Source organism: Haemaphysalis longicornis, unplaced genomic scaffold, assembly GCF_048455015.1.
Source record: "Haemaphysalis longicornis isolate Haplotype H1 unplaced genomic scaffold, Haemaphysalis longicornis Haplotype H1 scaffold_8, whole genome shotgun sequence".
In the NCBI taxonomy this organism is placed as follows: domain Eukaryota; kingdom Metazoa; phylum Arthropoda; class Arachnida; order Ixodida; family Ixodidae; genus Haemaphysalis; species Haemaphysalis longicornis.
The window spans coordinates 188,494,563-188,516,657 of record NW_027526445.1 but is presented as its reverse complement, the minus strand read 5'-3'; the positions used below and the strand labels follow the sequence as shown (position 1 = coordinate 188,516,657).

The window sequence follows — 22,095 nt, the reverse complement described above, 5'->3', positions numbered from 1 at the left end:
ATACCTGCGAAGCAGCCAGCCGGGAAATGCGTAAGCAGAAACCTTAAGTAGAGACTCTCAGCGTAATTGGAAAGTTTGGTTATGCGAAGTACCGCAAAGCGGCGAACAACATGAGGCAGAACTTGCACCAAATTAATGGCCCCTTACCATTGCGGGGTTCTTGTGAAAAAACAGCGGAGTCTTCTGTACACTACTACTTTTAATACTTATCATCAATACAAAACATAGCATTGAAGCTGAAAAAAGTGGTGCGCCGGACTTGAATCCCTGGAGACCCAAATTCGCAGCTAAGACATTCCCGTCATTTCTTGAAACATTACGTCGAAGTCAATTGACATCATGCCCATGACGTCGTTTTTATGACATCCACATCAACGGGTTTTCGACTAGCGGGTGAAACTGGAGCTATGTTCGGGACTATACAACTTGTCGGTTTACCGAAGAGTCGTCGGCAGAAACATTACAAATTGCGTGCCGAACTGTGTTATGCGAATGCCTGCAAAGGCTCTCGGCATGTGCCGCCCTGTTTGAAATTCTGTGCTAGCAAAGTAAGCGAATGAAGAATCATCTGCGCTCTTTCCTGTGCCGTCTCAAATCAGACCATTCTGTAATACACAATGACGTCAGACGACAAGAAATTCATGCACAATGGCCGGTTCTCGCGCCAGTGAGTGTCGCGTGATCTCCGGTTGATAGTCATTGGTGAGCCTCGTGATAGCGCAGAACGCTTTTCAGATGGGGCTTACCAGCTTCTCAGCTGATTTTGTCAGCAATGCCAATACTCGTCATATTTAATAGTAAAATTTAGAGTATTACACAGTACAGACTGTGCAACGGCATAAACCCATAAATATTTCGCTTTTCCACCTAGCCATACAACTCAGGATAGTGGTAGACAAGAGCTGAGGGTTAAAAAAACGTTGGACTCCTCAATACATTTTTATTCTTGAAGAACACCCATAATCTTCTCGCAAAAATATACAAAAAGTACAAAAAAAACAGACCTCTGAGACGTAAGCAGCAAGGTAAATAACAGGTTAATTGGTTTTGCTTTATTCTGCAAGTGTGCTTAGGATACAGGGTACACAAAGTTAGAGTGGGCACACGAACGAAGTGGACTACAGAAGCGCTAGTACTGCCCACCTGTTTCGTGGTCTCACAGACCCTAACTTTGTTTACCCTGTATCCTTAAGAGCAATCAAAACAATACAACTCCTAGATGTACCACAGCTGTCGGTCTGCCTGATTTCATGTTTCGTCCGTTCTTATGTCAGCTGTCACTCTTATTAAGCATCCCACCAAACTAAACTGATACAGTTGTGTTTCAGTTCCACGGGATACGTTGTATTTTAGACTATATAAGCCCTGTTACTTTGTTACCAGCGCTGCATCTATGAAACTTCATAGCTATTCCGCTTATTTCCGCTGTTCCCAGAAAAACTGCTGCACCAACTAGGACACAACTACGATCCCATCGAAGCAAATATATACTATAGAGTTCATCAAATACACCGCTGGTTGCAAGGTGCAAATCACTCGTGCTGTCGTCTATCAGCGCTCTTGCAGCAAGGTTTCTATAGGATCCCGTCATGCGCTGCCGCACCCCGTAACGCCACAGAATGAAGTGGTTCCGCCTATTCTATGCCCGAACCTCTCCGTTCGAACTCGTCGCCTGCATTGTAAGAAAAGAACTCCCGGCAGCACAAAAGGCGGAATACTCATTGTTTCGAAGCCGTCGCCCTTAAGCACGCTGAACAGGGCAACGGGAAATAAAAGAAAACTGCATGTCCACGATACAACTTGTTTTGAATAGTTTTAAATAACTTGTATTATAATAGTTTTAAAACACCGAGAACGACAATTAAATATGGCGAACGAATATTAGCTTGGCTGATTCGAAATATTCCCAACCAGCACCCGAATGTAATCGACGTTATAGGTAAATCCCCATCCCTGCGTGTACATAGAAAACAATCAAATACTATGTTTCTGCAGTGTATATGACCCTTCCCCGTTACGTCACCAACAGTATCTATGTCTGCCATCTTATTTCAGCAGTTATGTGTGCACGAGTATATTTATCCGTTACTTGGGCTGTTTCCTCTGTCTGTTGTTTTTGGATCCTTTTGCGCTGTCTTTCTTCTTTGCTTTTTCTTTCTTGTTTTTTTTTTATTCAAGTCATGTTTTAGAAATACCAGAGTGCCTTTCTTGATGTTGTTTTTACAATTACTCTCATTCTTCGCGTTGGATGATAACCATTTCTTGGTTATCTGAACTCTTATTTTAATGGTATTACTTGTTTAAACTGACCTGCAATGATGTTGCTGTGTGTCGTGTGCACCGGCCCTACGGGCCCATTTAATCGATCACATATGTCGCCTTTCGCACATGAGCTGCTGCATTGTGCTGTGCTGTTGTTGTTGAATAAATAAAAATAAATAAATGTATCTTACCCACTGAATTTTCACTTGATTTCTCTTAACTTCCTTTTGCGTTCCTTGACTTTGCTTGCATGGGGCCCGTCGCTATAAAACATTTCCATGGAGTTAAAAACAGCCGTGGTTTACAGACTTTCCTTGTGCAAAGTTTAGTAGTACTCTTGTCTTTTGATTTCAAAAAGTCAACAAAGGAGTGCAAACAACAACTTGACGGAGATGGGAAGTGGAAACAACAAAACGAAGGCAACAACAGTGTGTGTCGGGACCATGTATAATCTGGAAACACTGGTAAACGTCTTTCATACCGATAACACGGGGTGGAAGATGCCAGTTCATTTTTTTTTAATTTAAGCACTTCGCATCGTCAGCGTATATGTACACAAATCCTTTAAAGTCTCGAGCGCTCTTGTACAAGCTACAAACGAAGAACATTTGTTACGCGCTCAGGTATTAAACATTAATCCTGAGAACTCCAAGACTGGGCGCCTCTTATACAAGGTCTAGGTGCGGCGCGTTAAAGAGCCAAAATTCGGATTGGAAATTTCTTTCACCCAAGTCTTTGCCTTGCGCCTAATACAGGGAAACTTCGAGACAACGAAGTACACATTGTGCTGTAGAATTAAAGACGAATATTACAACATGTTTTAAAAGGCGTCAAACGCAGATCTAAAAGCGTAATTATGACCCAAAACATGCTTAAGCGCATCAGAACTACTTGTGCTCTCAATTGCGACTGGCGTCCGCGCACAGAAGACTTAAGCATGGCCGCAGAGAAATTCCAACGTTAAAGAGGGCCTTCATATGTCCAAGATATCATTTAGAATGTCATTTGCAGCGGACCAAGCCGGTATGCCGGTGCTGTTTTTGTCTAAAATCAGACTACCAGTTTCGCAAACCTTCAGTTACTCAAGGGTTGGTGATGATGATGATGATAATGATTCCTATTGGTTTCCCCTTTGAAGCGGGGTGATGACATGTCATCTTACCAAAAAGGACTAATATAACCATGTTTTACACTCTTGGTTTAATACTAGCGCTGCTTAGGGCAGGCACTAACGCTTATTAGGCCCGAAATACTTTCTTTTCCCTGTTACAGGTGGTAACTGTCCTAGGCAATATTCCCCTCTCTGCTTTTCGTCCACCAGCATTCTAATCTTCTTTTCGTCCCCTCGACAGCCTTGAAGTTAACTTCCTCTCTGATACCCTTAAATCCTAGGGCTTCTGGAAGCCCAATATTCCCTTCATGTAGCTTTGGATGGATACCCTCACATTCTAACACTATGTACCGCATAGTTTCTGTTTCTTTTCCGCAGACCACGCATACCCCATCATTTTGTGAATACTTCTCCACAAAACTCTTAGTTCGCAGGCAACCAGCTCTAGCCTCAAAAAGCAAAGCACTGCCCTGGGAATTATCGTAGAAATTTTCCTTTCTGATGTTCATCTTCTCAGCCCTGTACATCTCTAACGACGTTTTAGCCTCCATTTTTTCCCTCCATTTATTCGTTTCAATCTGCCTTGCCTCTTTTTTGGTTACCTTGGCTGTTTTGGATTCCCCACTGTTCTTTTCGTATTTCATCGTTAGCCGTCTAGTCTTTCTTAACCACTGCGTGTCCACTCTTTTCAAGTATAGGTGACACGCTTCTTGGCATAACTTGGACATTTTTGCAACAGCAAGGAAAACCAAAAAATTGACAGCAAAAGGGAGTGTAGGAAACGCATCTCTGGTGCTGTCAATTAGCTATATTTGGCGAGTTTATTTTGAACACGGTTTAAAAAGTTGTACATGCCAGACGCAATTGACGAATTAATTAGTCAATACATTACTTAGAGCACTAGGACTCGGAAAGTCGGCCGTAATAAATGTGCGCCCTTGCTCTAACATCTCGGTGTCTGCAATAAGGCCTACCAAAACGTTTCACGCCAACGGAACCGCACATACCCACTATAAAAGTTTGGCAAACGCTTTGTAAGCAGAATATGTACGCTGCCTTCATAAGATTGTCTTGGTTGGCACAACCAAGCGCCTTTCACTGTTTTTTTTTAACATAATAAAGTCGTTTTTTTGCCTGATGGGGCGGTTACTCCAAGACAATCTTTTTTTCTCAGTGACGGCGTTGTTCTTCGGTTGTTGGAAACAAGCTAGCCTATACTTTAAATTTCCGTTATGAACAAGTTAGTAACAGATTACCACAACTGCTTCTCCTGTCACTTAATTCTGTCTAGGCATCGTCAATAATCACTAAAACAGCTGCCGGTCATTCTGGCTTTATAGCCAAGGCTCTGTATTACTACGGTGAAAACCTCAGATTCAATCAATGACGTGTGCGTGCTGCTTGTTTAACGAAGACTACCAGGAAAAAATCATTTGTTAAAGTGATGTACGCACGTTAAAGTGTGCTGAGTGCTTTGTACCGCTTTTGGAAACTACAATTGGGCGTCTTAAAGGCCTACTTAAGGTAACTGTTGACACGTTAAACTTTAAAGTTAAAGCCGTTCTGCTACGATTTGCTCTCTTTGCCACGATACTACCCACTTATTTATCCTGAGTGCTGCGAATATTCCAGCCATAAGCAAATAAGGTTAATCCGATCTCGCGGCATAACAGTTCATTAGCTCCTCATGCAGCAGGAGACTGTGTTGTAGAGGGAACAACGAAATACATACGTGCAAAATAGGACAGGAATGCTGATGCTGAGGCTGATATACTCCAAGCGCAGGCACCTTCGAATAGAGGGTCATCGTGCTCCGGCGATGGCTTAAGTAGACAACATAACGCGGAGAGGGCACCACCGTCGTGTTGAAGTACTTAATGCAAACTCGAGTTTCCGGATGTACCGAACAGAATAAGCGAAAATCTTTAGGCGAAACCGGATCCCCCTTGGCTGCACATTGATAAGCTGGTGAACGCAGCCGCAGACGTCTGTAGAAAAAATGTTACCCATAAAGCTCACAAAACGGGCTGCTCACGTCACAACCTGCTCCATGTAATGTGGGCTTCATTGCAGTGATACCGCGGTTTTATCGCGTCCACAGAACTCCGCTCTGCCTGCCTCGTATGTAACTGATAAACGATGTAGTAATCTCTTTTGAGTGTGCGATGAATCCGACACTCCTCGTCGTTGTGGATAGGCCTGCTGAGGGCACTCGTTTTTTGCTGCCACACTGTTTACTTGGGTCTGACTTCAAAGGGGGGCTGAATTTAGAGCCACAGGTCCATTGACCTGAATGTGTAATCTGCCCGATATGTAGCGAGGCAGCCTTTTTTTAAGGCAGTCATTTAAAGCTGGGATTTCGAAAAATACACTGCTAGTTTGCCCCTCACACTTCAGCCAGAATGTAACGTTTGTTTGCTTCTTCTCTTTTGAGAAAAATAGCTATAAATGTTAGGATTTTATTTTGCAACAAAAATATTTTGTCACACAACTTCCTGAATTACAGCCAAGCACCCGATGAATGACTTCATTCCATTTCATGTCGTTTAAAGCATTTTCTTTTTTTTTTCAACTATCCAACAAGAAGTTGGGTCGATAGCCGAAGCTAGAGGAGGCCCAGAAAAAAGTTAGACAGCAGACGAACGTAGTTAACAAACCAGCACAAACACGTATTTACATATCAGTAATGCATGGTGCACCGGCACTCATAGACCACAAGGGAAGAAAATCAACGCGAATTGAAATCTAATCTAGTAAAACAATATAAACAGACATTTTTATCCATTCTAGTCTGACACGGTCGATTCGGTCAAATAAAATGTAAATTTTCATCCTTTTTTAAAAATATTTTATTGCAGGTGCGATAGCAGGCGGAGACAAATTTAGGCTAGATGGCATCCTAGGTCCCTGCCCTCGTAAAGTTCAACAAAAGCTCCTTCCTCAGATTATCGCACGGAATCACTTAGAAGCAAGGTCTCACTGCACAGAAAACATTCCCAGTACATACAAACCATAAGCCGAGATGCAGTCATTGCTTGCAAATAAATAACGCAGTCTATAAGCAACACCATAAACGGCGCACTGCATTAGTTTTAGGGAAACAAAGGACTTCAGTTAGAGGAACAGTAACAAAATTTTATGCGAAAGTAACTTAGACACATCTATAACGACATCGCTACAGCAGTGATGATGTTTTGTGGATATCCTCGCACATCGAGTTTAATATTTGCTTGATACTATAGGAATGGTTTGTAGATACGCTTCAATTCATGGATGAATCAGGCCAGTTTAGGACATCCTCGGGCCTGTGTAGGATTTGTAAAGCTCGTTACACTAATGCTTGTTGGCAGTAATGGGTCGGAATTTTTGAAGTCTTCATGTTTCGGATTAGAATCTAGTATATGTATTGTCAGCAATTAAGCAATTTTCCCTGTAGGTGTTTTTGTGTGTGCGCGAAGCTGCCGTATACAAATATCCTAGCTTTGCCATCATAATATATTATGATTCAGCAATATGGGCCCGGTCCTTAACTTCCGAAATATCTCTAATATTTGTGTATTGCTTCAATATACATCTCTGCTGTGCTATAATGGTGTAGCAATTGATAGAGTGTGTAGTTTTTGAAATCAGCGAACGGTAATCAATTTTTGTAGTGTACCAAGGGACGGAACATTAACCACGTGGGTATTAATGGTCGAATTGTTCTGATACACGTACCTTCTTACTTTGCTCCTTCTGAAGCACGGTATTTACTTGGCCAGATACATCGCTTTTGAAACCTTTACATAAAAATATATATTTTTAGCTCGTGCATTTTCTAGTGGTTATACTTACTTACCGCAGCCGTTTAACCCGGCCGATTATGTGGAGAAAGGTTTAAGCAATCTGTTCTCTTAACATTTCGTTGCCACGTATTTTATTTATTGCGATAGTATACCCGTTGGCATAAATACTATGTTACAAGTATAGATTAACTACCGTTTCGCGAAGAAACGCAAGCAGGGAGCGGTGGCGGGGTCCTCACATCCACCGATGAAGGTCAGGCGGTCTGCCAGGGTGGACGCCTGTGCCCCGAAGGTGTCGTGTTCTGGCCGCTTCCAAAGAACGGCGCGTCCATAGCAAATGTTCTGTGTCCCCATCTTCGGCAGAAGCCGCGCGAACGGGGCAGTTCGGTGCGAACGAGGCATGGTAGCGCGGGGGCCACTCCAGGGTAACAGCGGGAGAGAGGGCTACACCAACAGGAAATCATCGCAGCAAGACCTCCTCCCAGCGAGCGAGTCTGCTAGGGAGGTCCGTTCCACACAGTGGAATTACAGCTCGCGTGCCGCGACGAAGATCTTTCCTTTGGAGAAACAGTCCTGGGGTATCTAGCGTCCGTTAAGGCAATGGTCATGGAACAAATGCAGTGTGGCAGGCACCATCCGCCGCAATGTGAGCGGGGAGCGTATTTGGCCGGACCAACGAGAGCCGCAGCGGCAGGGGTACGTATTCAGTATATCATGAATGCCCCTCGAGATAGCCGCTCGATATGGCCGTAAGCTAGGCCAGCATTGATGACAGGGTGTGGCGTGTTGCGTAGAAGCACGTTTGACAGGCCTCTGGGGGCGAAGGAGATTGTAGTATTGTAGTGTTGTAGTCCCCACGTCGTCCTTGGCACCCACGTCCGCAAATTCCTGCGCCACCTGGGGTTGAGACTCAGCTGACAGTTCTTGTGCCACCGCGAAAAGCGTGTCAAAATGTCCGTTGGATCGATTGTGCAGTCACTTTAGTGGCCTGTTGTCGGTCACCTGGTGGTATAAGCAAGGTGGGCTGGTAACGACGCAGGCTAGAGATGTGGGTAGTGAACGACCCATGTAGTGTCCTAACGCTTCTGCCTCAGACAAAGGTGAGTTTATGCATGCAGGCGGACCGACGCTGACGGACATCCAAGGTGTTAACTTGAGCTCCAGCCTGAAGAGCAGGGATCGGTGTTACACCAGGGAGGCAGGTAATTGCATGCATTGTGGCTTGGTAACAGCCTCAAGTCGAGCTTATTGCAACTCATGTAAAGATAATTTTAGTACAAGTTATCATAGACAATATTACAGTAGGAAGAAAACAAGACACTGGAACCCTCGCTAAATATTACTATGTTTAGTGTTCCCATAAGCTTCGTTATGTTACTGATGCATAGCAAGAATAAGGTTGGCTCCTGTATGGAGCCCTGCGGTGCTCCCGCTTTAACCCTAGGTTGTTAGACCAGTAACGCTTTACTGATGAGTACTGGTATAGGTCTTTTCGGTATTAAGTTTGCAACAACCAGTGAACATAGCACATACTGCACTGCAGGCCTTAACCAAATGTCAAGGAGGAGGTTACAGAAGCTAAATATTAGTTACAGAAACCTACAAAGTCGTAAGCGTTAAACTACAATGATTATGCCAGCCGTAGCAGAACCCCCTTTGAAAGCTCCTGTGGATTGCATTGTGGGTGGCTTGTACAAAGCCACCCACACTGCGGGGGAGCGGGGAAGCGTGGGAACATGATTACCTACAGACTGCTGCTTGGGGGCGGCGCCGACTTACAACATTCAGACGTTAAGCATAGTGTTACGGTTGACGTGACGTCGTCAACTGGTGCCCGCAGGTTTTATTGCAATCGTATGACATTTATTGGCACGTATTGAGTCACAGTTTTATTATTGTCATCATCAGGCCTGGTTGTGTCCACTGCAGGACGAAGGCCACTCCCAAAGATCTTCAGCCACATCAATCGAGTGCTAGCTGAGTCCACCCCTTCCCGCCTAATTTTCGCAGCTCATCCCTCCATCGAGTATTTGACCAACCCGTACTCGTTTACGGTCTATTGGCAGCCACTTTGTTAAAAGGATGGTCCGTCTTTTGTTCCTCATGCGCATCATGTGACCTGCCCACGCCCATTTTCTTTGCGCTTACCTACCCATAAGCGTGATCCTTAGCATTTTTCTTTCCATAGCCCGTTGGGACGATCTAAGTTTTCTTTGAATTCACTTGGTGAGACCCCTTCTGCCCCGTACGGCAATTACTGGAAGAACGCATTGGTGTTATACGAGCTTTTTCAGTGACAGAGGAAGCTTATATACTATCCAGGATATCAGAATTCCTACCTAAAGCAGCCCACCCCACGCTTATTCTGCGGGTAATTTTCTTTTCGTGATTGGGATTCGCACTTATGACTTGCCTAAGATAGACGTAATCGCTTACTGTTTCCATAATTTTGTTACTTGTCTCAAGGTCACGTTTCCTAGCATGCTGATTGAAGGTAATGTTTTTTGTGTTTAATTTTACCCCATAACGCCCACAGCATCATGTCTAATACGCGGTGGTTGAGAAGCCAGAAAGTGGCAATACATCGTATTAAGCTAATATCAAAGCCCAGAGTATCGTTTGTGATACCCTGGCGGAGTTTTTTCGGTTTAGTGGTTAAGGAAGGCGCGCCAGGGGTTTGTTGGCAGCTCAAGAAAAATGCCCTCACCGGGAGTTCGCGTGGTGGCGTCCTCCCGGCATCATTGTACTAAAAAAAGAGTATTTCCCTTTTTTTTGTCCGACCTTTGGATATTTGCTTCAGAAAATGTTGCGCGACCAAAATAATCTCTCTATTGTCCAGCTTGAGGGCCACCCGTTGTTTATACTTGCTTCAAATTTCTGTGTATCATATTTGATACAGCCACCCTACATTTATGGCGGAATTTTTTTATCGCTTTTTCTACGCTTTCCAATTTCAGCTTTCAACGGTAATCATTTTACCTGCTTGCTAATATTTTGTTTCTTTTATTTATGGCCTGAAGTTAGGAATATATAGGACCGCATCGTCGCCGGTGAAGGTGGCAGAAATTTTATGCACTTAAATTTTATGCATTTTAAGCGATGATGAAGATTACATTCTCTTAGCCGTCGCGAATGCCTCCGAGACGAGCAATGATAACCGTGGAGAAAACAAATGGAGAAAGGAATTGCTCAAAAGCAGTCATACAAACAGCCAATCGACCTGGTGAAATGGTATGACCGCAAGGCCGAACGCCACCTTGACGTTTCCTTCTCCGTAATTGTTCGCGTGTACAACAGCTTTTATGGCAGATTGGCCAGCGTAACTATCAGGTGTCGCTCTATGAGAACACCACCGCTCCACGCCCTGGCTCATGTATCTTCTATGTCATGCATTATTTATCTGCGTCGTGAATGCGTGGAATGTCCTCAAGAGCTGCAGCCATCACTTGAAGGAGCGGCCACTCAAGCTGAGGACCTCCATTGCCAGCCTCTAAAAAATCCTGATCTCCGCTGGAAAAGCGCAAGAGCACAGCCCACCAGCCTGCTTTCGCCATCTGTGGATAAGACCAAAAGCACGTCAAATCAGCCCCATGATGACGTTTGAAAAAACAGGCATGGGCATCTTCCACTTGAGACGACAAAGTGATTTCGATGCAGCGGCTGTTTACCAAGCGCTAGAACGTGTAGCACAGTTTCGTGCTCAACATGCAATGTAACTATCTTCCTGAAGGCGCAACGGAACTGCATCTTTAAATACCAATCTCCAAAGTACTGCAGCTGCAAGGTGACAGCAGAAAAGTCCACTGTATCGTAAATGATACGTTTGTTCTTTTACGGGTTCGAAATTTCATTTTTTGTTTTTGTGTGATTGCAATCACATTATCCCTTCATAAAGGTGCACACAATTCTGTAATTTTTATTTGCCTGTAAATACCTTTGCGCAACCGAACATTCCGAGCACAATTGGCATAGCATGCTCAGCAACTTGCGATTGCTTTGACTGAACAAGATACTGTCGTCTGCAAACCGTAGGTGAATCAGATATTGCCCATTTATTCGCACCCCAGTCTTCCTACACTTAAGCTTTGGGATCATACCCTCCAGACAGTCCGTCAACAATTCAGTTTTGAGGATAAGTGAAGCCGCAGTTTCAAGGTTCGGTAAACTTATGCCTAAAGGTTACACATTAGGCATAAGCATAACCTCGCTGTTTGAGATCAATGCACGTCACTGCTTTATTTATTCATTTTTTATTTAAAAAAACCAATAAAGGCCCTCTGGGGAGGGTATTACATAGGGTAGGGGGGTTACACAGGTGTCACATAAACTAGAACAAGGACAAAATAAACACAAGAACAAAAAAATGGCAGAAATAATAAACATTGCTAGAGTGCAAACAAATAGAAAAAATTTGGTAGAACAATAAGAACAGCTATTGGTACAGTAACTAGAACAAACTACACAGATTATAACCACATGTTATATTACCACATGTCATCTGACAACGCAAGAACTGAATGAAATGAGGCAGTGAAATGATACTTATTATGCAATGATATTTTTGCTCAAAGCATTAGTAAATTTCGTGGTATGCGGTTCAGTAACAATGTTTGATGGTAGATTATTCCAGTCTATTGTGGTACGAGGAGCAAATGATTCGGCAAAAGCAACGGTACGACATGTGATGCGTTTGATTTTGCATGAATGAACTCGAAGCGGAAAAATGCTCCTTCTTCCCATGCGTGGACGTACTGGTCGAAAAAGGGTCTACACTCGGAACCCCGTCTCGGTACTCTTAAACATAACAAAGTGATTGAGTCCCAAAGAGTACCGCATACCGGCATAATATCACACATTTTATTAGTGTTTGCACTAACCCCTACATCCTCCCTTTCCTCCCCCTGGCCATCCCTGGGTTGTGGGCGCATCGGGTTACACGCGACCACCTGGACGTCCAGCAACATCTGGCATTAGGATATTGGTCGCCCGATCATCACTTGGTTTTCCGGACAGGGGAACAACTCCTACTTTATGTCCTAATAAAATTTACGTACCAGTAGTACCACTACATGGTTCGGGATATTGCAAAACTTTGTTTAGGTAGGATTGCATACTGTTTCCCCTCGATTTTAGGTGTTTGCTGCAGCCGAACCGTCTCGCATATTTTTCGGTCCTGGTACTGGCAGCCGCATACTTACTTCTGGCATAACTAACCTGACTCATTCTTTCCCCTCGGTAGCTTTTTAAACCGATCGCTTTTACCCGAATGATATTTCCCTTCGTTGCAATTTGGTTTATAGAACTGAATCGCCAACAGAATTTTCAATGGTGCACAAAATGTTCACTACACGACTTCCACAGCCACTGACCGCACTTCCATGCAGGAGAAAGAATAAGTGAACACTTAGATATTCATGAAAACATTTAACAGCAATGTCTTGAATCACAAGGAACAATTATTTGGCTATTTCAATCATTAATTTTTTTTGTAAAACCACTACTTTAAATTTTTAGACTGATTGAAAGCATTCCTTTCACCTACATCAATGTGGGGGAAATTGTTAAAGAATGCAGGTGGAAATTAACCTAATTTTGATTCCTCTCCTGAGTAATAAAGAGCCTCAATATCATGCTGGTAAAACACTTCCATCGGTTTCCTGCGAATCTTCAACGTGGGTGTGACAAGTCCTGATTCCGGGAGCCATTCTTCAGCGCAAAACCTAATCTTGAATGGCACCTCAGTCTTCTGCAACCCATTTTCGCGCGCACATTCTATGACAGACTTGGAGGCTGCCGCTGTTACGTCCTCATCTTCGCACAACTCTTTCAGAGTAGTGCACTGCTTTTTACCCAAACTCCGAGCCAGACGCTGCAGTTGCTCAAAGTTAGGTGCGACGAAGGCCACAAGGTATGTGTGCAGCGAGCTGCCATAGACAAACACGTTGTCCACGAGCGGAGACGCCTTCAACATAGATTCTACGTAGCCAAGTGAGATATACTCGCCGTACTGTAGCTTTACCAGGTCCTTTTTGCGGTCGATAATCTTGAGCGTGCCGTCGGGGAAGAACTCGCCAATGTCGCCAGTGTATAACCAGCGTACACCGTCTACAACACGATAGGCCTCCCTCGTCAGATCCTCGTTCTTGTGGTAACCCAGCGTGATGCTTCTGCCAGTGACGGCTATCTCCCCCCGGGGGTTGGGCTTGTCCTCAGTGCAGTACTGACCCTCCTTCCAGTCAACCAGGCGGATGTAACAGCCCGAAATGGGAGCTCCCACGCGGCCCATACTTGCGTCATCCGCGTCCATAAGGCAGACTGCACCGCACGCTTCAGAGAGGCCGTACGCCTCTGTGAAACGGCAACAGAAGCAGGCTCGAACGAACTGACGCGTGTCGTTCGATATCGGTGCCGAGGAGGAAATCATAAGTTTTAATTTGCCACCAAGAAGCAGCCGGACCTTCTTAAAAAGTACCATGTTGAGTAGAGGGGTATCAAAACCAAGGTCTAGCCAGTAGTTTTTGTAGTGGACAGAGTAGTCGAACAGATCCTTGAACAACGGACCTTTCGAAGCTGTGGCCTCACACACGCCCTTTCGAAGTCTTTCGAGAACCAGCGGCACGCAGGGAATTATTGTAGGCTGCAGGAGGGTTGCGTCTCCGGGGCATCCCTTTACCAAGCCACTGGAGTTGTCGGTAAGGGTCAGAGCAGAAGCGTAGCCTATGCGCGCTCCGGCACTGAAGAGGAGTGTTTCGGCGAACAGTTCGTACACATGCGCCAACGGCAGATAGGCGATGTACGCGTCGTTGTTGGAATAGACACCGAGGTTGCTCCAAATGGGACCGAAACCGTTTATGGAGGCGACGAAATTCCTGTGGGTGGTGATGACGCCCTTGGGAGTTCCCGCGGAGCCGCTGGTGAACATGACGATGGCCACGTCGTCAGGCGCAGGTGGCGTTGGCTCGACGTCGTAACTGGCGCCCCTTTCTTCGATATTTGAGAACGGGACCACCTGCGGTAGGAGGAGACAATGAGGAATACTAAACCATGACCTATCAAAGCCTCGAATCGCGAGTGTGTTCGGAGCAATGTGGAACAGGAGCAATGTGGTTGGTTGGGCAATGTTGTTCGAAGCAATGTGGTTGGTTGGGCGGCCTCGTACGCCAGATAGTGTTCTTCCTTCTGGCGCAGATTGCAGATAGCACTATTGGTTACAGTTATGCTGAACATACAGGTAATGAATCACATCGGGTAAACCCCGAAATTGCAACCAGAAGTATATTTCAACAAATTAACCTCGATGTCCCTTGAATCCCTCCTTGGGCTCTTCTAAAATTTATCAGGCAAGTGCTATGGTTTCGCGAATTAGAACTTACCGACATTACTCATGCGACGTCCCTTGCACTATACAATAAATCAATTAATGAATCAATCAAACACTTCATGGTCCAGGAATACGTCTGGAGAGGTCCATGGGCTAAATCGGACTCAAAACCTCCATGCGCCGTTGCATGGCCTTGCCACTACGACACAACGAGAAATGAGGATACCATGACAAACCCTGAACAAATGACAGATGAGAAGACTAGGATTTCCGATGGAGGCGAAAAGCGAAAACGGCCGTGTTTTCAAAATTTCGGCGCGCAACAAAGACCCCCAGGCAGTCTAAATTAATCCGGAGCCCTCCAGGGTGGCGGGCCTCATCGCCTCCGTTGCGTTCATATAAATCAATTTCCGGAAGAAGGTTGGATCCTATGAACATCCCAAAATAGAAATCGAGCAAGGGTGTGCTTCCTCGGCACGGCAAATATTGTGCTAAGCTCCTGTAAAGCGAGATAGCACTCATAATACACCGAGGTGGGCCAGAAAGGCTGCACGCACTTTGTATGTGGCCACAGGGTTAAGATTCAGAACGTGTCATGTTTTTTTCTGGTCACGTGATACGAGCTTGTTCGAATCCAAATGTAAGTTTTGGCTGAAGCTGGTCAACCAATAATAGAAGCTGACCAGGGCAGAAAGTCATGAAAATTGTATGCTTCATGCTGCGAGCTGATTCTGGATGCAAAGACCAACGACACAGGTCTTTGAAAAAGCTTGGGAAACCTCTTTTTTCCTCAGAGTGAATGTCGTTGTCTCAGAAACCTCATCGTGCGCAGTGAGTGGACGGAGGGAAGAGGCCACTCCTCTTACTCTGTTGCCACTTGATGCCCGACCACCAAGTATGCTTGACAGTAATTTGTTCCTCACTTCTTGGGGCGCTAATTCTAGCTCCTGGGGGCCTCGAATCTTGTATTGTACCTGTTTCATGCTGGTGATCATAGCTATTCCCTTCATACTGTTTCTCTTGCTCTTTTCTAACCGTTGAACTAGAGTAAATGAATGGTGTTTTCCGGATAAAACCCAGTCGGTAAAAATTCTACCAGAGGATGTTGTCCACCTCATGTAGGTTTACACCAAGAACGGGAGGCCCATACCCTGAGCGTCGCTTGTAGGATGGGGTGCACCAATTCTCAGACACTACTAGATGTCCCGTAAGGGGGTCCCTGAACCCATTTTTACTCTGCCGGGTGCCAACGGCGCCGTACCCCGCCCAGAGGGTAACAAGGATTCCGAAGGCGCGGGTGTGGCCGAGCAATTTCGAAGCTCTTTATTTCTTACAAGACGAGAGCACTTGTGCCCTTTCGATGGCGGGTGCCCATCGGTGCTAGACACCACCAGAAAGGTTTCGAGGAGCGTTATGTTCTGCTCCTTCCCTTCACCAATAAAGTGATGACCAGAAATATACCTGCCTCGTTACAAATAAGGGAGGGCCGCACATGGAACGTAGAGCGAATACGCATGAATAAGACGAACGTTCTCCCGTACCGCAGGTGCCTGTAGGCGTTCACTATATGCTAATGCGTTACCCGTATGCGAACTGTACCGTGATAAAAGTGAATTTGATACACACCTTAAAACACGCGAACATGTTTGAGGACGAAGATATTAGGGTATATCCCAAACCAGCGGTATGCTTATGCACAATTTTTTTATTTTTAGTCTGCCAGGAGAGCCCTGGGGTGTTTTGACCTCCGAAATGTACAGGTGCCCCCAAATGTAAACCGAGCACGGGTTGGCCATTTTGAGGGGATTTCTTATACATGTGCCTAGCCAGCAAGCTCTAATTGACTTTTCAAGAACGGCATTCTAGAATACAATGTTGCCGCAAATATTCTATTTATGCTGGCTGCCGTATAAAAGAAAAATTGCACTAATTTCAAGAAGTCGTGCTCCGTTTACTGGTTGTGGCACCTGTACTTATGTTCCACCAAAATCTTTTCACCGTGTTAATTAAGTTTTTGTTGCATCAGAACTCAGCGATATATCATGCGACGAGTGTGTTTAACTTTCTCTTACAAGAGCTTTTGCATTTGCGTAGCCGTTACAGTGCATATTTCCGTTGCAGTTATAGTGCTCTGTCTGTATCTCAGTAAGATAACTACACTTTTCAAAAGTCTATTGCATTATCCCCATCCTCCTTTATGGGGTAAAGCCACCACCCAAACAAGTATTGCGCGGCTTACACCGGACATCTGGTTGTCCTCGGCGATTTAGGAATCGTGCTGTTGGTACTGTGCGTGCATTTAATAAATGCGTGCCCATGAGGTTTCGCTACAACGTTGGTTAAAGTAGCGCCTTTCCGCTTCTCCCCTGTGGTCTAGCGTCCATTCTTATTTGCGTTCCTCAAACATATTCGAGGTTTAAACAAGGTGTCTAAATGTAGTTATAAATAAATATTTGAATGTTTAGTGCACTGCAACGACAGGAAGGTACGACAGGAACTTAGCAATCCGTAAAGGTAACTGTATCAGTGATTGATGGTATGATTTTTGTTCATTTGTCAAGAAATACGATTCAAATATATATAAGCGCACGAATGGAACTACCCCTCATTTACAGCACAACCCTTATACGCAAACTCCCCCGTTGCTTTCATTTTGTTTTGTTTTTTGCTTGCATACACTGACAAAACCGCTCTTTTACTACTCCTTCGGCACAACCTCTCCAATAGGCCACCTTGTCTCCTCCTGCACTCCACATTTCGTTACAAGATAATGTATATAGCAGAAGAAACTGTGGTTGATTCCTCTATCATAGGAATCTGAAAAACACGAAAGTGTAATGTGCAGCGAAACCTGCAGCTAATCATGATTTGCGGGTCGGCGGTTGTCTTGTGGATGTGCTTGTCGAGCAACGACCTGCTGGCGGGTCGCTGCGGCAAAGGTGCACTGGCATCATTTCCATTACGGATATGACGTCAAGGAAATCTTGTTGTATCCCGGCATAAAACACTTCCCGGCATAAAACCTGAAAACTAACAACCCGATGTAAAACGCACTCTTTAGTTTATAAGGCTGCTTCCCCGCAAGAACACGCTTTGTGCAGTGGTGCACCCTTTACAGGTCACCTGCTTCGTTTACTGGCGTCCCTTCCGTGACGGATATGACGTAACTGAAATCTTCTTTAATTCCGGAATAAAACACCGTCGTGTTAAAAAAAACGTGTTTGTCCAGCAAAGTGGCCGTGTTTAGAACTAGAGCCCACTTTCAAAGATATCTTAGTAAGCTTGGTCTCTGAAAACTGGCTTTCACACATGGTCCCGCTAAACGGTTAAACTTACTCCTGAAAACAAATGCGCGCGTAGACTCCTTAAAGGTGATAATCCAGCAAAACTGCAACTTGCGGTCCGTATTACTGTGTCTATGCGAGCTACTTGATAGGCCCATCAATGAATTACCGGAGGCCCATCAATGAATTACCGGAAGAATTAGCACCAACTCGCCCAGGAATCCGTACTAGTGATCAAAGAATTAGGTTTAGGCGCCAAGCGCAACTTCAGGAAAAAGGGTTTTCACAGGACAGGGGACAGGGCCGAGGGTTTTGACAGGTGCGCCTCTGTCCTGTCAAAATCTCTTTCTTCCCTGAAGTTGTGCTTGGTGCTTAAACCTAATTCATTGCGGTCGCTGCTTTCTCGCTCCCTCCCATGCGCCGTTCCAACTCAGCAGTGTGGGCCGATGCGAGAGTGCATCTTTATAAACCCAGCAAATCCCTCTTCCCTCACCCCTCTCTTCCCCCCTACCTATTACGTAGGAGAGGTAATCTGCGTACATGGGAATGGCGGATTGTACCTGTCACCTAGCCGTATAAAGCTTCGCTTTAAAAATACACGGCACTGCGATCGAACGCGTCTCCAGGAGGCCACCGACGACGACCAGTCAGTGGACGCCAAGTGTAAGCGCCATGCCCGTCGGGACCGCGAATACCGCCAAGCGGAAAACTCAAAGCGCCTGTCACACGGGCACTTTCAATCCGGATAGACGATTGACTTTTCGAGCACACTCGACGCACCACCGCTGCTACACGGCGCGTTTCGATCCCGATCGGGAACATGCACCGCTTGCACTCACGCACGCCAGACGGCACTATAAATGTACTTCGCGGCTGCCGTCTGGTAACTTTGCGCGCTCGTAGTTTTACAGAACTACATAAATGTTACTGCACGCTTATTCAGGTAAAGTTATTGATACAATTTCTAGCATTAGTTGAACTTGCCACCTTCTGTGCCATTACTCAGTGGGGACGAGAGTATCGCCGCTTTCGTCCGATCGCGCTTGACAAACCAGGATTGAGTTCGAGTTGGATCGGACTCGATCGCGATTGAAACTGCCGTGTGGCAGCACCCGATCCGGATCAAGCTCGATCCACATCGCCTCAATCACGATTGAAAGTGCCCGTGTGGCAGGGCTATTAGGGAGGCGGACGGCCCCCGAATCGGTTGTGCGCAATTAGCCTGCTGGTGACCGCATCCAATGGCAGCGCGGTGCGCGTGAGCGTCATTGATGACGTTGCGGCGGGAAATGTGAAGGGGAAGTGAGACGCATCGATTCGCGCGCCTCTTATCCCGAGGCGCGCCGCCGGCACGCCCGCAGCATATGTCTCGAATGCCTCTAAACGGCAGAGCGGAGCCGCAGCCCGGCCAGTTAGACGCGTCGGAAACTCGATTGCTCGGACGCACATGCATCTACCACCGTCGCGACGGCGCGGATTCAGCGGGAGCTTGCGTCGAACCAATACCCCCCCCCCCAGCTCCCCTCATCATACCTATTCACATAGTCAAATGGCGCAGCAGAATTTTCAAATTGGCGTCTTAACCAACAAGTTTAGACAGAAGACATACTTTATGTTCCTTACCCTATTTTGTTGTAACTCTCAGCACACTGCTTTTCCTAATTGTTTTGTGTAATGCTAACCAATAACCGCGATCACCTGTGTATAATTATTTTACGGAATGGGACACTCACTCTTCTAAATGCGCTGAGAAAATTCTGGGAACTAACCTGTGGGCCATTCGTAAGAGGTGACAGGGGTGTCAAGATGGCACTGTGCATGTAGACAATGTGCGTTATCGATGGCATTCGGTCTACGACGCTCAGCACCCGTGGAAGCAAGTCCGACGACGTCACCAGATGCGTCACTTCAGTCTGGTTTATGGCGCTGACAACGCCATCATTGCTCAGCGTGGCGTAAAGGGTTACAATTGGAATGTTTGCGCGGAAACAGGCCTGTGCTGTCAGCATCCACTCAGCGCGGGTCTCGGCAAAGATGGCCACATACTGACGGGGCTTCAAGCCCATCGACAGTAGTCCACGAGCCGTGAGTTCAATCTTGCGGCCTACCTCTTCGTACGTCAACCACTCGTACTCGCCCAGAACAAGCTTCTTGAAGACCTTGCCGTCCTGTTGCCGTTCTTCGCGGCAGCCCAACAACTGCCGCGTTCCTAGGGCCGGTCGGTTGGGGTTCATTCGGATAGTCATGCGCGTTATTTCATCCAGTGTTTGCAAGCCTTTAAGATTGTCTAGCTCTTCGTGTTTCAGACGCCGGTAAGGTGACGAAGGGTCAGCTTCGATGATGCGCTTGGCAAAGCATGCTCTTTTGTGCTTCCAATGTATCCAGGGTTTCTGGAAGACGAAGTACACCGGGAGAGTTGCGATGTCGTAGACAGCCGCCCACACCTTGATTAAGTAGACGATGGACTGCACCCAGAGTCGATGCATGGTGACTCAACGGGACTTCCCACCAAGACGATTCTGGAGTAGACGAAGAAAACGGCTTCGTGCCCCAGAAGCTGGAAGGGGAATTTAAGTTTGTATTTCATTTTGCGATTCCGCGACAAATCCTGTACAACAAACTACCAGTGCTTGTAGTTAATACAGGCGTGCATGCGTTTTGAACTCAACATTTATTTATTTATTTATTTATTTGAAATGCTCACCAACAGCGCAATGGCCTTCTCGGGTGATGCATAGAATACAGACATATAAGGCATACAAAAGACAGAATATGAAAAGGGAAGTAACAGTACAATTATATGGGTATATATACACAAAGAAGGAGAGTTATCAAAGATACAAAGACATTTTCTGAGCAACAAGAGCACGGAGATTGTGTGTACACTAAACGACAAATACAAGCAGAATTGTGATGATTCTCTTCGCTCCGACACACAAGAACGAAGGGAGAAGTGCATGTGAGACCGCGCTATAGAACATGTGCATTCAAGGTGGAAAGTTATTCAAAGAGCGTTTAAAAAGAACCATGTCGTTGCAAAAAATGTCAATGACAGATAAAAAAAGACAGTTAAAGGCATGTTGGCATCGGGTAGCTGGTACCAAGCTCAGAATTTTGTCAACATGAAAGCAGCCATGCGGCCGCAGTGGCCTGCTTGGCACTCGCAGCTGAACAGAGCTCACAAGGCAAGGGCAGTCAAACTTAGAATGAATGCACTTGAAAAGAAAAATCAGGTCACGCCTGGAACGCCTGATACATAGCTCATCAAGGTTCAGGAGCTTGCGAATCTCAACGTGCAGATAGTTGCTCACTGGTGAGTATCGATAAAATACGGTTCTGGTGAAGCGCTTCTGAATCCTTTCTAGTCGAAGAGACGACGAATGACTTAAACAATTCCAGATTGCGCTTGCAAAGTCTAGCTTCGGCAAAATTAGGGCGCGGTAAAGGGATGCGAAGCATGATGGGTTCGTTAATTCACTGGTGGATCGGGAAATCATAACATAAATACAAACTTTGGCGCGGAAACATTCCCCTTGCAGCGTGCTAAAGACAATTCACCACTTACGCTGTCAAATTCTGTTATTTTGTGGAGCCCTACGGGGATGTATCTTGTTGTGCCTTGCCTCTTAACCGAGCTGTCACATCCATCAAAAAGGTGGGCAAGAAATGTCAGTGCATACCGTTGTCCGGGCTCCGTGTGGCGGTTACGGCGCTCAGCTGTTGACTTGGCGGGAAGGCGAGTCAATGGGACTGATACGGACCCTCTTAGGTACGCGTTAGCTCGGCCTAGTGTAGCCTCTCGAAAGATGCCGATGGTATCGCCTTGCCGCTTCCGTCGAGGCCTTTGTTCTGCACTGAGAAAAAGAGAACCAAAACATGTGGGTGGTTACGGAGACTGCCTCTGTACAAAAGTGCTGATACCAAATTCCTGTGTTCTCTTTTGACTGCTTTGAGCGCAGGTGCTTGCTTCAGAATTCTGAGCGACCGATAAGAAATTAAATACAATGCATTGTATATTGTTCCGGCAGCCGGGAGAAAACCGTAGCCGAAACTCTGCTTGCACTCGCCGCTCATTGGCTTATAAAAATATGTGACATTCCCCTGAGAATCAGCGTTTTGTTATTATCACGGGAAATTTTCAGCAGTCACAAAAGTGGGAGCCAAAGGAAATTCACTGTGGGTTAATGTTGTGCAAACTAACCAAATCAACCTTAGCTAATCTAACGTAAACCTGCGTACCCTAACTTTTATACCATAAACTATAACTATTACAAGCAACCGTTTCGCGGAGCATATCGCCTAAGGATGCTTCAGGTGGCATTCTTAGCCAAT

General features: G+C 45.7%; 2 protein-coding genes across 3 annotated transcripts in view; both read right to left on the bottom strand.

Annotated features, from left to right (window-relative positions):
- Window positions 1-5,321, bottom strand: part of LOC144149643 (fatty acid CoA ligase Acsl3-like) — a 16,695-nt gene extending 11,374 nt beyond the window's left edge. Inside the window, exons 1-2 of one of the 2 annotated variants that reach the window (XM_077681299.1) lie at window positions 5,106-5,321; window positions 2,454-2,525 (exon numbers count right to left, since the gene is read on the bottom strand). The gene's annotated coding sequence lies outside the window, so the exon portion shown is untranslated. The remainder of the gene's footprint in view (window positions 1-2,453; window positions 2,526-5,105) is intronic. The other variant, XM_077681300.1, reaches the window with a different exon arrangement.
- A 6,123-nt stretch (window positions 5,322-11,444) lies between these two features.
- On the bottom strand, window positions 11,445-21,612 carry LOC144149645 (long-chain-fatty-acid--CoA ligase 4-like). The gene is made up of 3 exons (XM_077681303.1): window positions 21,444-21,612; window positions 19,533-20,320; window positions 11,445-14,167 (listed from the first exon to the last, which is right to left on the bottom strand). Exons 2-3 carry the CDS (start codon window positions 20,247-20,249, stop codon window positions 12,740-12,742), a joined length of 2,145 nt encoding a protein of 714 aa, XP_077537429.1. The 5' UTR covers window positions 20,250-20,320; window positions 21,444-21,612; the 3' UTR covers window positions 11,445-12,739.
- Window positions 21,613-22,095: the final 483 nt, after the last annotated feature.